Below are 18,358 nucleotides of genomic sequence, written 5' to 3'. Positions count from 1 at the left end.
TCTCACAGTACTGTGTGCTTTCTCTCCCAAAGCCAGAGCAAGCTGAGATGTTCCTTCCCATATAGACCCACTATTTGTAGTGCTGAATGTGTTGGGGTTACATGTAGAAAGTGTAAGGGAAGCGGTAGAGCACAGGACTTCCCGACTTCCTCGTTTTTTACCTCCTAAGATGCTAGCTGCTGGGTTGGCTAACCTCATCTTATAAGCACTACATACTTCATGTACGCAATAGAGGTCATTTAAAAAGTGAAGTTTGCTCATCATCAGACAGTTTTTTGTGCTAGTGAATTCCATGTGCTTTAGCTGGTGTGCAAATTTGGGCAAACTTCTGTTTTTAGGATGCTGCCTACTTGTGTTCTTACATGTTATGCTGTGGGAAAGTATGTTATTCTGCTTATCTCAGCTTCCAGAGGGTGTGATGAGCTTTAGTTCTTGTTCAAATTTTGGATGGATGAATTGTGTTGCCAGCAAAAGAAGGTTTAAAAATAGAATTCTGGGACACATTATTACTAAGATGTACTTAGATACCATCCCTGCGGTGCTGAGTGTGTTGATTCTGTGGTTTTCTGCAATCAGTGTACTTCCCTTTAGTGGTAACCACTGAAAATTACCTTGGGTTCATAGTGTAATTGAAATTTTGAGGCTAGAGGGCGAAGCCATTGACTTCCTCTAAATGGAGTGGGGCAGTGCTTCTAGTTGAGGAAGAACAGGTCTTTGCCAGTGCTACAAATGTATTTTGCATACTGTTTGCTTTTGTCATAAAAAGTTTCTTTTATCCTGTGGTTATGAAATGGAAGGTTTTTAAATTCTAGTGTTACAAAAGAGCAAAGTATCATGTCACATTTCCTTTGTGCTGCAAGTAATTGCCTGTTAAATGCAGACTAAGTTGGACATCTGGCTTCTGGCTTTTTATCCTTCAGGCAGGTATTGCAGTAATGTTTACTAGTGCATACTGCTGCTCATGCTTTAGAAGTATGTCCAGTTGTCTGAACTCTAGAAATACTTGAGATTTCAGATATACTCCTTTGTTCAGCCTAATATATTGCTCCATTTAGCGTCGATATGGTCAGTACCTTAGTATTTGAATTTCCCTACTACATGCTTAGGTCTGACCACTGCTCAGGTAGGCTTCTGATCCCTTGTACTCTGCAATGGTACTCCAGAAGCTATGCCTCATAGAGTTAGATGCAGTGATACCAGCTTTGTTGCCGTTCTCTGGACACACTCCAGGATGTGAATGTCATTCTTGTCGTGAGGGGCCCAAACCTGAACACAGCACTTGAGAGGTGGCCTCAGGAGAGCTGAGTAAGGGGGGATGATCATGTTCCTGTTCTGCTGGCTATGTTATTTCTGATACAAGCCAGGATGCCATGTGATCAATAAAGATTTTAAACTGGATATGCCCCAGTATCAGCCACTTGTGACTCATCACCAGCTGGATTTTAACTCTACACCATTCTCTGAGCCCAGCCACCCAGCTGAGAATGTACCAGTCCAAGCCACAGGCTGCCAGCTTCTCCAGGAGAATGCTGTGGGAGACAGTGTCAAAAGCTTTGGTGATGTCTAAATACACTACATCAATAGCCTTTCCCTCATCCACCTGGTGGGTCACTCTGTCATAGGAGATCAGGTTGGTTAAGCAGGACCTGCCCTTCATGAACCCATGCTGGCTGGGTCTGATGCCCTGGTAGCCCCATACATGCTGTATGATCTCACTTAAGATGATCTGTTCCATGGCCTTTCCTGGCACCAAGGTCGGGCTAATGGGCCTATAGTTCCCCAGATCCTCCTTCTTGTAAATGAGCGTCGCGTTGGCAAGCCTCCAGTCCTCTGGGACGTCTCCAGTTGACCAGGACTGTTGATATATGGCTGGAAAGTTGCTTGGCAGTCACCTTCACCAGCTCCCTCAGCACCCTTGAGTGGATTCCGTCTAACCCAATGGACTTGTGGCAGTCCATGTAGAGTAGTAAGTCCACAGTTCCACCTGAATTATGGGGGGGTTTATTGTGCTCCTCATTCAAGACTTCCAGGTCAGGCGGTAGAATAGGAATAATTGGTCTGACTTTCAAAGACAGATGTAAAGAAGGTATTGAGAACCTCAGCCTTTTCCATATCCTCAGTTGTCACATTACCTGCCATGTCCAGTAAAGGATGGAGATTCTCCTTAGCTCTTTGTAAAAAAAAGTTTTTTGTTCTCCTTTACTACAGTGGCCAGGTGGAATTGAAGCTTGGCTTTTACCTTTCTAATTTTCTCCCTGCATATTTTAACAACTTTGTACTCAGTTGTCCATTCCTTCTCCTGCAGGAGGTAGACTCTTTTTCTCCTGGAGCTTCAGAAAAAGTTCCCTGTTCATCCACACCTCTTTTCTTCCCCACTAGCTCATCTAACAGCACAGGTGGACAGCCTGCTTCTGCACTTCTAAGACTTTCTGCTTGAGGAGTGTCCAGCCTTTATGAATCCTCTCAGGACAGACTCCCAAGGGATTCTCCCTACCAGTGTCCTGAATAGTTCAAATTCTGCCCTCTGGAAGTCCAAAGTGGTAGTTTTGCTGACTACCCCCCACCTTACTTCACTAAGAATTAAGAACTCTGCCATTTCATGGTCTGCCATTTCATGCCCAAGGCAGTTCCTGACGTCTGAATCTCCTACCAATTCTTTGTGAACAGGTCTAGTTGGGCACCTCCACTGGTAGAGTCCCTTACTAGCTGTGTGAGAAAGTTATCTTCCACACACTCTAGAAACTTCCAAGACTCCTCCTTCTGTGCTGGATTATATTATGATGATCAGGAAAACCTGACTGTTTCTCCTATGCTCATGTAATTTTTTTTGGACAAGAATAGGGCTATAGGCTCATTTCATTGTAATTATTTTAGATGTCCATGGTTTAGATGTCCATGGTAAAGAATTCATACAAGCAGTAGTGGATTGAAATGTGTTAAAAAATGCTAGCCCTGATGCACTGCGTGTCTGTTTTACTTTTCATGAGATGACTGTGACCCCTACGGTTTTGTAGAATAACAATGATACTGCAGGACTATGGAGAAGAGAATGATTTATTGTTCAAAGTAAAAGCTATAAAGTGTGGCTTGTGTAATAGTGGGATGTGGAAGGAGTGTAGGGCAGTACACTTGAAAATCAGGGCCCGTGTTCTTTGGACAAAAGATAGGGTAGGAAACAGATGTTGTAATGGAGTGAAACAAAGAAGTAAGAACTATTGAATCTGATTATTTATTCTGTGGTTGCCATCAGTCTGTTCATCAGTTAGCTCTTTTGCAGGTACTCTTGAACTCACTGGCCAATTTTGGTAAAATATGAAGAGAGGAAAGGAGAAAAGGAAGTGCCTGGAAATTTGGAACATGTCAGCTGGGTGGAGGAGAAACTTAGATTTGTGCTTCCCACTGGAGGTGAGGTGGGGGGAGCTTTGGCTGTCAGCGCTGGCATGACTGCAGCCTAGCCAAAAACTTACATTTCCTCCCACAGAGGGAGACTTAGGGGAGGAAAGATGATGAGAGGGAGATTCAAGATGCGTGAGACCAAAGTCAGTTCTACTCATGTTGTAACCTGATAAAGTTTGTTGTTAAAATGAACCATAAACTTTCTTAGAATTCCAAAGCTTGCTGGATGTTAACTTCTTCCAAAGTGTATTTTCTTACAAGGTTATCCATTTTTGACTGAACAAATGCTTTAGTGAAAGGGCAGAAAGCTACAGAACAGTGAGGAAGAGCTTTGATGCAGTGCATATGTCTTCTAAAATGAAAAACACTGGAAGCAACTGAAGATGATTTCAGAATGTCAAATGACAGATCTGATAACACTTTAAAAAAAATGGAGAAACTGAGGAGAAATCATGGTCTCAATAAGAGGATATTGGGCTATAATCTGAGGTGCTTCACTGTGGTTGCACCTAGTGATTAGCTTTATCCAGATCTTGTATTTAGAGATTGCCAGATTATTGAGAAGATTTAATCGTGTTATAGTAGATACGCTGTGTAAATAAGCATCCTAATGCATGTAAAGGATTTTCTTTATAATCACCAGGAATAGAACTTTATTTTCCCATGTACTTATTTATGCCCTAATGTACGTAAGGCATTATTTATTTATTTATTAAAACATTTATCCTCAGAATAGAAGTTGCAGGATTCTGAAGCCTAATCTTGGGCAGACAACCTTGTAGTTCTGGTTTTGCGCTAGGATTAAAAAAAAAAAGTAGCAGAACTTGTCACATGGAAGTACAGCAGTACAGTGAGGAATGTGGAGATAAAAGTAGTGTCTGTTAGCATTATGCCTGTGGAAGTGCCCAAGCCAATTTTGGACACAGAGTTGAACCTTTCAGTGCTGCATCTGATGATGTTCCGTTCTAGTAGGTGCCACCTGGCAGGCAGAGTGCTTGTGGACTGTGCCAGTGTGTGTGCTTATTTCTCTGCAAACAGAAACCTTCGTTCCAGTTTAGTACTTCTGCTGTTGTTACAAAAGCCGTACAAGTTGATATGATTCAGTTTAGATGCTTTTACCATTGTTCCTAGGGAAGAAAAATTCAAAACCTCCCTGCTCTCTAAGCTAGTAAAAATAATAATTAACATTTTCGTTGCCACTGTGTACAGTTTGTCTTCTAGAGACATGCATGCAGTATAGACATGATGAGTAACGTAGCTTACAGTCATCATCATTTTTGTGATGACAAATTTGATGATGGTTTTATTTACTTATGAGCATTGAAGTGTTTTGGTCAGGCCTTAAAAGGTAACCATGGAGAGAAAGCTCAAGTGAAGTCATGGTGCATTTTTTTGTGGAGTTGATGTAAAATAACCAGGTGAAAAGTACTCATTTAACTCAAAACACAGTATCAGATACACATCCTTCTTCTCTTTTAGATGTTCTGCTTTTTCATCCTCTGTTGATCTATAAAACAAAGGGTAGTTAGAACAGATAAACTCTGAAACAGAACTGGTGCAGTTGTGGGGCAGGGAGTTAGGCAGACAGGAATTTCCACAGGAGCGTGCTGTGTTTGTTCTGCCCTCCAGGAGCATGAATAAGCAAGTAATGATCAGTTGAGCTGAGGTAGTGGTGATGAAAGCTTCGGAAACTTTCGTGTTCTCACGAGTTTGATCTTGTTAACGTGGTGATGTTACAGAAGTGCTGAGTGCTATCACAGAATTGTGCTTCGTCTAAGAATAAGTGTTGCTTTGTATTTCTTGTTCAGTCGCCATTAAACATGGATTTGCATCTCAGCAATAGAGCAATGGTAGAAGCTTTCTTCCAGTTTTAAAGATTGCCAGCTCCCTTACTAGCATTCAGTTTGGAGACTTTTGTGGTGTTTTTTTTTTTTCTTTTCTGTAAAATGCTTGTTTCTTGTGGAATAACCTAGAAAATGATACTTTCCAGCAGCTGAAGTTAGAGGCCTGGTTTTATTTTGGATACCTGCTCTCTGAAATGAAGAAATCTGTAAATGAACAACTTAGATAAAGGGGGAGAGAAAATGCATCTTGTATCATATCAGAAGCAGAAGTTAGAGTAAAGAAACACCAACAACACAGTCTACTGAAAATGAGCTACTGAAGATGACTGTGTTAAGCTAACATCTAAGAAAGGGACAGCTGTTTGGTTTACTTGTTAATTGATAGCTCCAGGGAGAAGGGTTTTCTCTTTGCTGTGATTCAGCCTAACAATCTCCATATTAAAAAAAATATATATATATATATATGTCTATCCAGTCTCCTTGTAAACGAACAAGACTTCTGACTTCTGTGAGAATGGTTCCCTGTGACTTCGGAAATCTTTGTGCAACCAAACAGATGAGAACTCCATTCTGCATTAGCAATGTCTTTAAAATGTTCATAGAAGCAACTCTGTGTGATTTGTGAATGGTTCTGTACCAGCTGTTGTACAGCTGCATTTATCCCTGAAGGATATTTGTTGTTGATAGCTCTCTCAATTGTATTGCGTCCTAAAAAGAAGTTGATTTGGGGGAAGGAAACACTCCAGATTTTTTTTTAAGATGGAGGGAGGTGGTTTTGGCATTTACTGTTTTTTTTCCTACTTAATGTTCATAGCTTTTGATAACAATTCCAATGATGGGAAAGAATTCAGAATGGAAATCCTATTTCAGCCCCTTCCTGCTCTTGACTCAGTGTGTAAACTTTTCTCTTTGTCAGTCTTGTGATCTGAGCAATGGAAAGACTTGTTTATTTGTTTGCTTGATGAGCTTTTCCTTCTTCGAAAGTTCTTTTGCACTTCTTAATTTCATTTACTAAAATGGGCCAGACTTCCTCTGGAGCTTCACCATGGTCATTAAGAGTCTAGACCTCACTGGCAACCTCTGAGATACATCTGAGCAGCTCTTGAAATTCTTTCAAGTGCCCACTGTGCACAACTGTGGTTAACAGAAACAAACGGAACCCAGAGGTACTGCTGAAGGCTTCTGCCTGTGGGAGAAGAAAGATGAGCAAAATCTTGTCCTTTCTAGAACCTTGTAACTTCTGAGAAAGTAATTGCTTTCCAGATCTGTAGGCATCTGCTGTGAAAGAAAGAGCCAATTCAGAAGTCCTGTTTACTTTTGTTGCTGGTGTCTATTGTTCTGCTTTCTTTTTGAAATCACTAAAATGTTGTTACAAGAAAGAATGAAGTATTAATCTGTGCAGAGTGCAGCAAAATCCTTGTGGGTACTTTGTATGGTAGTGCCAAGGGAATGCCTGCTACTGGTTGCAAGAGCGCTAGTCTCTTAACTGGGTGGGTGGAGTAATAAATAACTGATGGATTGGAATGGGACTTGCTCAGCTCACTTGTGTTTTTGGTCCAGTCATCATTTACTGAAGTACGTTTTCCATGACTGACTCTAAAAGACGACTTTAGTTGTGTCTATGCATTAGTATGTGTAAAGATACAGGAAAACTGAGTAACTTAACTTTTGTGTCATCGGCACCTTTTCTCAATCAGAACTTACATGCAGCAAGGGGCTCTCTGGGCAATGGAATGTTGAGACCTTTGGAGCCTGCTGAGATGGATACGTGCCCACTGTCATTCTGTGCTGCTGGGAGTGTACCTTTATGTGCTGTGTTGGCCTCTGTTCCCCAGTTCGAAATTCAGTGTGGAAGCCTTGTTCTTAAAGGTTACACCAAAACGATGTAAGCCTTCTAATTTGTTATTTATTTTTGCATTAAACTTTCTCATAAGGAAGGCATTAGTAAGTTGAGTATTGAAAACTCTTTACTGTGTGCCTACCTGAAGGTAGTTCCATCAATTCTTGTGCACTTACTCAAGAATTTTCTAAGCGGCTCTTTAAAGCGTAGCTGTGCTTGAAAGAAATACATGAGGTCTTCCAACAAACACGCAACAGTGATTTGTAAAGAAAATTCTATTCTGTTCTAAAATAAGGTAGCGGAATTTGATTTAACCTTGTACCAGGAAGGAGGTTGTCTCTTGTAAATAGGAGCAATTGTCAGGCTACCTGAAGGCTGTCAGGAATGATTTTCAGTAATGGCAGGTTAAACTTAGAAGTATGCAGACTGACTTGAAGGGACATTTTTTAGGCAATAAATGCAATTTACTATTGCAGATGCAGCTCTTGTAGCAGTTCCTGAGCTCCTTCTTTTATCTGAGGACGTGAGCAAACACTCTGGCTTGTGTAAGAACTTTGGTCCTTGTCTCCTTCCATGCTTTTTGAAGTTTAAAAGTGTTTTGATATTGATTGTTAATGGCAAAAAGCCAAGCCAATACTGACTGTGTCTGAAAATGCTTTCCTGCTGCAATCTATTGTAATTTATGTTTTTATCTGAAGGATTCAGATACTTCTGTGTGAACAGCAGTATTACATAAGCACTGGCCAGATTTGGGGGAGATGAGTTGTTTCAGAATTTCCTTATAACAGCTTTGAAAGTTAATGCCAAAAAGTAGCAGGTTCATAGTGGCTGTTGATTGTAGGTGGAGAATTGCACAAACTTGATTGTTGAGGCTGAACTGACTTCTTAAATTGTGGGCAGTATTTTTAACATGCCGTGTTGAATACTTATGAGGAGTTTGAGTACTTTAGCGGGACTAAATCCTGGATAATAATATATAAATCTAAAATTAGTTAATAGTGAGACTGACTGTTGCAGAATTGGACAATGTGTGCTTGGTGGTTTTTTTTTTTTTTTTTGGTCTAAACAAGCAACCTTTTCTTAACTTTCCAGACCTCCTTTCCCTTCTTCCCTCCACCCTGTTCAGCTGATGACAGCATTTTTCCACAGCACAACTGATGTGCAGCTGGCTGTTGCTGAGCCCCACACAGGCTGCTGCGTGGGCTTTGCCAGCACCCCTGCCTGCTGCTCCCACAGGCACCCACTTGTGCCTCCTTCCAGCCTTCACTTCCTGTATGCCTCGCTGCCTTGTTCTGCTCTGGCATCTCTGCAGTATCCCACCCTCATCAGACCTCCCCAAGCATCCTCCTGCTCCAAATTTTCTCAGGCTTTTACAGTTACGATGTCTGCTGTGAGAAAGTGTGTCTGTTCCACCCAGTAATAGTTGCTAAGTGGGACTTGTCTTCCAGCCTCTTGTCAGCACAGGCTGCTTCAGTGCTGGCCATAAGGGCTCTTATGTTTCTAATATCTCAAACACTTCAATGTCTGTATTTTTTTTCTTGGGCTATATTAATTTTGTGCAGTGTCGTGTTGATATTGCTCTCCTCCCTTTTCCATAATAATAATAATAGAGAATTTCTGCCATGTACATCTTAAAAAGCATAGATTTCTTGCACACAGCTGTATTCTGGCAATCTTCAGACTTTCACACTGGTGAGAAGGGAAGAGATTTCCTTGGACTTTGGCATTAATTCCCAGAGCCCTTGGGATGAGAATTTGGATCAAGTTTTTTTGATTCGATTAAAAGCAAATGAGACCTGTATAACTGCTTCAGAATTACAAGCCGCTATTTGGCAGAACCATTTGTTTGGCTCTCAAGTTTACATCCACTTTTTCTTTTATGATTGAAATAATTTTCAGTAGTTTAGCTGTTAGTAAAGCAAAGGTTGAATTGGCCACCTGGTCCTGTAGCCCTTGCTAGATACTTTCTCCTGCTTCTCAATACTTTCTCCTGCATCAAAACAGATGTTCTTCCGTGAGGCAGTGCATGAACACTCATTCAGATGGGATTCTTCTCTTCTCATCAACTCCTTTTCTCTTGTATTTTCCTTGTCCCCCTCTTACTAGAGGAGTAGCTGAGCCTGGGTATGGGAGTACCTGACGCCAGTGTCCTGTGGAGCTGTCTCTGCTCCTATCTTGGCTTCGGGTCAGAACTTCGGGGTCTGTTCGCCTCACTGGGCGTTTCTTGGGATATCACACATTTTCCAGAAATAAGGCATTCTGGTTTTAAGTTGTTTGGAGTTACAGCTGATAGATAAAATCATGTCTGGGAGAGTTTGATTGTTAGTTGTGATGCTTAAACCTCAGATAATTTAAAGTTGTTTTGTAACTAGTCTAGTGGTTTATCTAATTGTAATTGAAGGGGAAGGGGAACACAAGCTAGACAATCAATTCATAGAGGGGAAAGTGTATATTTGAGATAGGGTTGCCTGTAGATTGCAAAAGAGAAATATGTAAAGGAAGAAAGAAACATTTCTAGTACTTCTTCTCAAGTTCTTAGGATCCAGGCACTCCATCTTCCACTCCCCTGCCCATGGGGGAGTCCTTATCCTTTGTTACAAAAGGCAGACAGCATTCCTGTGCATAGTGCTGTGATGGGTTAAGAACATGAAGCATATGAACCTCTGTGACTGCAGTGAAATCTGTGAAGTTCTCCTGGCTTTGAAAAGTGGCTCTATGCTTTAAGACGGAAGACAAAGCTTTTGGATCTTGTGAAAGTGCAGAAGCCATTATCATAGCTGTGCCTAAGCACTTGCTAAGCAAGTTTAAGATCTATGATATGAATGATTGGTGATGTTTGGACTGGTTTCAGCAGCAGCAGGAAAGAAAAAAAAAAAAAAAAAAAAAAAACAAGCACAGCTTGAGAGCACCTTTTTGTATTTGCTGTAGTGAGAATTCTTAGGATGTTCTGATTTCCCATTTCTTTTTCAAGAATGCATAATTTGACAGTTTCGGAAGTGTTGTTTTGAAGAATGTTATGCAGTTCTGTCAGTTTATCTTGTTGAGTTGACACATGGTTGGGGTGGGAAAGGAATCTGAGCAGGAAGGAAGGTCCTTGTTCCTGAATGTCATTACTGCATAGCTCTCATATCCTTCAGTATCACTCGGGCAAAAGCTGAGTCAGAGCACAGCAGCAATCTGCGCTATAGCAAGACATGGCCCAATTCAAGATTCTGGACTGTGTGATCAATCACAAATGGAGCTTCATCTGTAACCTCTACTGTGCTTGGAGCGGTCAGGTTTGTTGTTATCTCTTCTTACAATATTTTAGTATGATTATATAACTTAATATAATGTGGGGGGGGAGGAAGCTCTAGTGTCATCCCCCCACCCCCCCCATCCTATTGGAAAATGTTGTATTAAGAATAATCTAAAGATTTTCCTACAGTTAATAAAGATATAAAATGTGTAAAATGTGCTTTTAACCATATAATTGCTTTTTTAACACTTGGAGTACTTCAGATTGCTCTGGTAGAGTCATAATCTTTGAGGAGGATTTACTCTATGAATTGCACAAAAAGATGATATATCACGTACAGGAAGGGGGAAATGTGCCAGCACCATCTGCATTGTGAATAAATATAGAGCTGATTTGTTCCCCAGTTTAACAGAACTCAAACGTTCTGACCGTTTCAAAATTTATCATGGATATGAGAGAAAATAGCGTGAGAAAAGGTTGGATATTGCATACTTCTTTAAACATACAGGATAAAATAACACAGAATGCTATTCGGTTCTTTATTTGAACACCTCTTAGGTCTGATTGACTTACTTCATGCAGAACTGGAGGAAGAAAACACTACCTGGATTTTGAATGGAAATATTTGTAAATATAAGCCACTTATTAGGGATATAAAATAATACTGTTCTGTTGCAGTGCTGCTTTCAAGGTGGATGTAACCTATGTTTCTCACCTAGCATTCAGGCAGTGACTGGAGAGAACTTATTGTACTCTTTTGCAGCATTAAGGAGAAAGCTTTATAAAAAATTACAGTTCCAGTACAGTAACTAGAGGCAAGTGATCCAGAAGTACTCTCCATACATGCAAGTCTGTAGAAACAATACACCCTTCTTAAAAAATAATTTCCCAGTGTTATAATTTAAAGAATCTCATCTGTTGAGTTGGAAAGATGTGAGGCAAATGGATGCTTTTAGAGCCTTACATTTCAGATGCTCAACTTTCACTGTTTGATCTAGTTTGCAAGCACATAGATGTGAATTCATCCGTATAGGCAAATTAAATCTGACAACAGCTTCCTGGGCTTCAGAAGCCAAGAAGTAGTAAGAAAAGGCCAGGCTGATGATATGGGCAGCCCCATGAAACTTTAAAATGAATTTAGCATAAGAAGGAGGAAGGAAAAGTGAAATTGTTTTTTGAGCAGTAGAATGAAATGAACTGTTAAAAAAAAAACAAAACAATAAACTAAAAGCAACACAAAAGAAAAAAGAACACCCAACTAGGAAGGTTTCACATAACCTAAAAGCTATTTCTTAGTAAATTGGAAAGAAAACCAGGCCTTAGATCAATATACTTGAAATTAATTGCTTACTTAAGGTAGAAATGTTGCAGAACTGTTTGATGTTACTCATTTTACCTAGATAAGTAGAATATATGGCTACTGTGGTTTGTGGGCTATATTGTAGTGTGCTTTTTTTTTTTTTTCTCTGAAAGTAAAATATCTGTAAACAGTACATCATAGTGAGTTGCTGCTGTTCTTTTTGCTTTTAAATGAATTTTTAAGTTTACTTACATTATCTACCAGGAAGAGACTAGTGCAGCCATTCTACTGCATTAGAATGCCAAGTGAAATGTAGATGCAGTCAGGCCTGGAGAGAGATGCATACTGCTTGTAAGCAGTGTTGCTCCTCCTAGCAGTGTTCAGGAAGCCTGCAGATGAGAGAGCAGGTAAGTACAGTTTGAGGCTATCCAGGCTGGATGTGGCTCTGGGCAGCCTGGTCTGGTGGTTGGCAACCCTGCACATAGCAGAGGGGTTGAAACTCGGTGATCATTGTGGTCATTTTGAACCCAGGCCATTCTATGATTCATTCTATGATGATTCTAACAGCTCTTGCTGGAGTGTGTTTGCACAGCGCAGCTCCCAGTTGGCGTGTGTCGTCCTTGAACTAGCAGAGGTCATATAACTTCTTCTGTGATTTTCGTTCACTCTAACCTCTGTAAAGCATCAGGGGAGTGAATTACTGCCATTTAGGAGCTGAGTTGAAGATGTACCATGTGAGAAAACACTTCCTCTGAAATGAGCATCTGAAATCTATGTTCTTGAAAAAAATATGAACCTGCTTTATTGTCATTAATGTCATTAATGATTTCTTGAATCAGATTATAGAACTGTTCTTACAACTTTTTGCTGGCATACACTCTACTCATCTCCTCTGGTACATAGTTCCAAAGTTGGTTCTTAGAACAGGAAGAGAACAAATATATATGAGTATTTTCTTCTGTCTACCATGATAATATAGGTCTTTAAAAATAAAGTATTTCACAATGTAGCAAGACAGTTACTGTAAGTGGGGGCCTTTTGAATCTGATAGAGAATTCTATTATATGCTTAGAATGTTTGCAAAAAGTATGCAGAGTTCAGTGCTAAATTAGAAACCTGTACAATCAGATTACTGGACTGTGCGCAGCGCTGTAGTTCTCTTGGTATCAATGGATTACAGTTTTTAGCTTGAACATGGCGTGGGATTGAAGGGTGTGGCTTTCACATTCTCTTATCACAGTAATGACTACAAAACCAGATGGAATTACTTGCAAATTTTCTTCTCCGTGGGCCTGTGCCCATGTGCTGCATTGCTTCTCATCTTTCTTAAAAAGTTACTTTGTTAAGGTGATGTTTGTGAAGTTGTAGCCTGGGAGTCGTAGTTGTACTAGTACTGACCCCAGTCAGAGTCCTTGATCAATTGTATGGAAGTATTAAGTAGTGATTTTACTCAATAACATAACTTAGCTCATCTTCAGTAAGATGCAGCAGAACTTTCCCTCTGTTTCCTGGTAAGGACGTTCTTTATCAGCCTTCAGGCAAACGCTTGGTGTCTTCATTCACCTCTTGGCCAAGATGGAGCATGCTAGCAACTCTGAAACAATCAATGCCACTTCTTCAGATGGCTGAAAGAATTAATGGTAGATAATGTAAAAGGAATTATAGGACAGTGTTACGTAATCTCTTTTTTCCCCTGTATCACAAAAGCATTGCCTTCGAGTCTTAGGCAGTAGAACTGTATACCATGAGTTGAGTGTAGGTGTTTGTGCCAGCAAGGAGCAGGTCACTGCTGTGCCCTGAGCACGCTGCTACCAGTTGGAGGAGAGCAGGTCTTCTCACTGTTCCAAATTCCTAGCTGAACAGTACCTGGCTACTGTTTTTTATTGCTGTGTCTTCACCTCTAAAAGTAACAATAATGGTCTTTCAGCTGTCTGAGTACCTAAATTTCCAGTTTCCTAGTCGAAGACAGGTATTCTGCAGAGTTCTGTCTGCTTACAGATGGTCAGACAGGTTCAAGTACAGAAGAGTATGCCTCACCATTTAAGTTGTCAGCCATGGGAGAACTTCCACAGACGTCAGGATAGCCTTTGAGAAAGTAAGTGGTCATGTGGTGGCATTATAGCAGCCAAGATCTCTATTTTTTAACCTTGGGTTAATTCTGCAGGTTATGTTTTCTGTAAAACAGTGTTTGAGGATGAGAAGTTGCAGTGCAAACTCAGCTGTTGTATTGCCTTCAAGCCTTAGGATGCAGAAGCACTGCAGTGGCTGCTGCACTGCAGCTATTTCCCCTCCTCTAGAGAATCTCAGATAACATAAAAAAAAAAAAACAAAAAAAACAACCAAACATTTCAGTCTTCTGAGTGTCACTTAGAGGGTGAAATAACAAAGGTGATGCATTCCTTTTCAGATATTTGCAGCTGGATAACAGTTTTGAAATGTAATAGTTATGTTATCTTCCTGCATTCTTATTTCTGTTTATCTCCTGTCTCAGGGTGGGTGGGAATATGATAAAAATCTTGTCTCATAACAGTGCAGAGTGTGATGTTTTCAGATTTCTTGAGTAAAAGGTATAAAATCAGTGCAGGAAATAGCCGGTGGCTTTACTCATTGTGGGAATTTGCACTGCTGTTGGAGAAACATTTTGTCATGTTCAGAAGTACAGGGAAGTAACTCGGCAACAGTGAGCAATTCCAACTGGAGTAATAGGCATGTAAGGACAAGTAGTTCTTAAATCAGCCAGTGGATTTTTGTTTAAATAGATTTCTCCTCTGCCCCCCACCCCATGCTCCAGACAGAATACAACAGGGGTTTAGTCATCAGCTGTACTGACCATTCTTGCTCACAAGAGGGCTACAGGCTAGGAGGAAATACACAGGTCACTTATGATCACATTGTAAGGCAGTGTTTGAAAGCTGCTGGATTTGCAGCTAAACTGAAAATCCCGTGGACAACTTTCTCTTCTCTATCCTCTTAGTGATACCTCATCTCTGTTGACATAAAGATTTAAGATTTTTTTTTTACAAGTTAATGACTTCAGTACTTTTTTTAAACCATCTTTCTGTGTATCTTATTGAGGTAAATTAAATTCTTCACTGAAGAAGCTGCTTTGCTCTGTGCTGTACATGCACAGTAGATTACAAACTTACGGTTTTGAAATATGACATGTGGCTTTGCATCTGATTTGCTGATTTATACATGAATAGAGTACTCCTGAGAGTAGGGCTTTTAAAAGTTGCAGTGTTAATTTGCACATTACATAATTTATTTCAAATGAAGTATCTTAAAACATGGGACCAGGGTTATATTTAAGTGGTGCATTTTTGCTGGTGTGCATTTATAATCTTTGCAAACTTTGACACCGGGTAGTTTTAGTTATGTATCTGGAGGCTGCTTTGGAGGGAAGAAGCTGTGTATGTAGGGCTGTAAAGGATCTTGAAACATTGTCTTGCAAGTTTTGTGGTATTTTGAGCCATGTTCTCTGTGTTAAATCTCTTTCCTAGGAAGTGCAGGCATGATATGAATAGTTCCTTTCTCAAGGAAATGCTTAAAACTCCCCATGTGATTCTGTACGTCTTTTGCGAACAGGATAGAATCTGAAATAGCATCTCGCCTGAAATCACTGTATTTAGGGTGACAATCTGGATTTTGACATTGAGAGTCAATTCCATGATCTTCCAAAGGCTTGCTGGGGGGGGGGCAGGTCAGGCATTCATGTGCACATGGAACAGAATCTTGAGTAAAACTGCGGGATGGCTGAGTTGAAGATCTGATGACCTTAAGTCTGAACTGTTGGAATAATTGGCAGTTACGGTGATGTTTTTGCACAGTTAAAGTAGTGCAGCTAATCTCTTTTAACTTCATATTTTTGAAACAGGAATGAGCGTATTCTACTTATATTGGAAAGATCACTAGCTTCTCTGAGAGATCAGCCTCATACCTGCATGAGAGGGTGCAGGGGTAAAGCATGTTTCTGTCCCACTGCCAGGCCCACATAGCGCGGCGTGTTGGCTGCATCACAGAGAAGCCCAGGCTAAGCTCAAGGATTCGCTGGAAGTGCATAAAGGCTTGAACTCTGTCCTTAGCAGAGCTGATCGCTTGTGTAACCAAGATACAGGCTCTGGGTATGGTGAGGAGAAGAAACAGCATGAATTGGAGAAGTGTGTCGGTCTTTCTGCAGCTGACTTTAAAGCTGTCCTGCGTCTGATTATTGAACGGCCTGCACAGCTCAGGTTGCATACTGTGCAGTGGTCTTGTTTTACTTAATGGCTTGTGCAGAACTAACTTGCATGCATGAGTAGGTGTGCTGTTGTAGGATCTGCTGAAAATGCAGTGAAAGCTATCTGGTATGTAGTGAGTGATAAAGCCTGTGTTGTACCAGAAAGCAAAGAGTGTGAACTTCATCCAATTTAGCTCCTAACTTTGCAGTAATGCACTTAGTTGGGGACAGGTAAGAGCTGTTCTCTCCCCATTTGTAGGAAGCAGAATGGATCATGGGCAACTTTTATTTGTGGATTTATCACAAAGTTCCATAGGCTACAAGAAGCCTTGGAAGGCAGCCATGAGCAGGCTATGACTTTGTGTGAACTGCTCTTCTGTCAGACTGCTGAGGCAGTTTTTTACCGAGCATGGAGTAACCTCAAGCACTGCTTCTGTACTGGGAGGCAAAAGTGTGCTTTGTCTCTGATATTTCCAGATCTGACTCTTAGGTTAAATACAAAGCATTTCCTATTCTTAACAAGCAACAGCAGAACAAGCAGAGAAGCAAAAGCTCTGATTTAGCTAAATTAGGATCACATGACATTTTGCTGTTACCAGCCCTGCAGATGTTTCCTTTCTTTCCAATTTAAGGAGGATGTTGCTGTTAAGAGGAGAGGCTTTTGCTAATGAGCCATAAGAAAACAAGGAAGTTCTAAATTTCTTTGTTTTTAATGTTTTTGTGACTACATTTATTCCAATGAACTGTTTAGTATTCTAAATCTATATTGCAAGATATAAACAAAAACAGATTTTGAAATAATTTGCATCTCTGTCCTGTGAAGTCCCTGTATTTTCACTCTGCTTCTTGATGGTGATTGGAATTGGCTGCTGCTCTGTGGAAAGTAAAAGGTAGGAGCTAAACCTGAATGCCCTTTGGCTTTTTGAAAAGATTCCTATTAAAGCATTACAGGTTTTGATTGTGCACAAGCTACTGCTGCAAAAAAGAAGCTCACAACAATGATACATATACATGTGCATACACAATCTAGTATATTTTTGTAGTGTGTGTGTGTATACCCTATTAAAATGTGCCCGTAATGAACTGAAGTATGCTGAACTCACTGCTATCTGGTATTTAAGGGGGGGATCTGATACATCAATTACAAATACGTGTAGGTAAAGGAGCCTGCTAGGTGCTGATTCTGGAGAAGTCTTCTTCAGTCATGTTTGATCTGTGGTGGAGCACTGGTCATATCAAACCTGATCTTGCTCTTGGTGTAAAAAAACGTAGGTATCAGAACTGTGGAATGAAAAAAACAGAGCTTGCTCTGCATAAAGAGCTGGTTAAGCTGTTGGATAAAACCCTCCGTGCTTCAAGGAAGCCAAACTGTTTCTGGATCACCCTTGGCCTGCTGAGCTGCATACTGGTTTTGTTCACCCAAGCAGGCCCAGCTGGGCTCAGTTAACAGAGCCAGCTGGTGTTGCTGCATTTAATCCAGAGCCAGGTAAATAGCACTTAACTTTGTGGTTGAACAGACCTACAGAATTGACATTAAGACTTTCCTTTTTCAGATTGTCACATCATTAAATTCTTGAGTGTTTAGCTGGTGTAAAGCTAGTTAGTTATATAGTTATTATTAGCTTATTGTCAAGAAGATTGAGGTTTCTTAGATATACAGGCTTCCTCTAACTTTTTTTTTTTTTCTTTATTTAGGCTTAGGGCCAAAAAATGTCAATTTCAATGAGAGCATTTTATCATGGGGGGGGGGCGCCAAGATAGAGGTTGCTGGCAGTAGCCTCCAGCTGTGCTTTTAAGGTCTATGGAGTGGTGATGGAACTGACAGAAGCATCTACTACTTTTTTTCACAGAGCACCCTTTCATAAGCAGTAGAGCACAGTAATGAAAACTTACTAGTGTAAAATAAGGTGCACGTGTGGACAAGTTTTAAGGTTTTCTGCTCTGCCTTGACCTATTTGAAGACTGAAATCCCCTCTTGAAGATGCTATTTCTCCACTGAATGATGATGTTTACTATGTCAGTGGTTACAAAGGTACGTGGAAGCTCCTGTCCCTCTGCCCATCTCCTCCTGCCCACAAGCCAGCAGCGATGTCTGCTTTCCTGTCTGCTGGGGATGTCTGCTTCCCTGTGTGAACTGCTTTGTTGGAACAGAAACTTTGTTTTTGAAAGGTTGCGTATTTTTTTTTCCCACTTCATGCTTCTGCAGTCATCATGTATCGCTCTCTTGAGTCTTTCTCCATACCTGGCCTTGGTTTGAGGACATGATTAACGCATTTTATTGAATTGAGTTACTCACTTCCAAGATAAATTTCAAAGTCTGTTGTTGTGCCTTCTAGTCTGTTACAGGCAGGCAGCCACTACCTTTGGTACTGAGTTAAAAGACTATTCCAGATCCAATATTTCATTTAGGTGAGGTTCACGTTCCTGCAAGGTGGTGGTAGCAGGTTTGCTACCAGGAGCACCTCACAGCAAGTGCCTGATTTCAGTTTGGTTAGTCTGCTGACCTGACACCCTGAGTCTTACG

General features: G+C 40.6%; 1 protein-coding gene across 3 annotated transcripts in view; it reads left to right on the top strand.

The window, feature by feature from the left end:
- The window catches only part of ARHGAP21 (Rho GTPase activating protein 21), a 105,884-nt gene that overhangs the window by 16,021 nt on the left and 71,505 nt on the right, over nucleotides 1-18,358 (top strand). Inside the window, exon 1 of one of the 3 annotated variants that reach the window (XM_042816471.1) lies at nucleotides 10,232-10,358. The exons of 1 other annotated variant lie outside the window; for it this stretch is intronic. In XM_042816471.1, the coding sequence (XP_042672405.1) occupies nucleotides 10,275-10,358 (84 nt within the window). In that variant the 5' untranslated portion in view covers nucleotides 10,232-10,274. Of the gene's footprint in view, nucleotides 1-10,231; nucleotides 10,359-18,358 lie in introns of those variants that run through there. One more of the 3 variants, XM_042816473.1, reaches the window with a different exon arrangement.

This window comes from Centrocercus urophasianus, unplaced genomic scaffold, assembly GCF_019232065.1.
Source record: "Centrocercus urophasianus isolate 14NV4802_14NV808 unplaced genomic scaffold, USGS_Curo_1.0 seq_16, whole genome shotgun sequence".
NCBI classification, from domain to species: Eukaryota; Metazoa; Chordata; class Aves; order Galliformes; family Phasianidae; genus Centrocercus; species Centrocercus urophasianus.
This window is presented reverse-complemented; position numbering and strand designations above follow the sequence as displayed.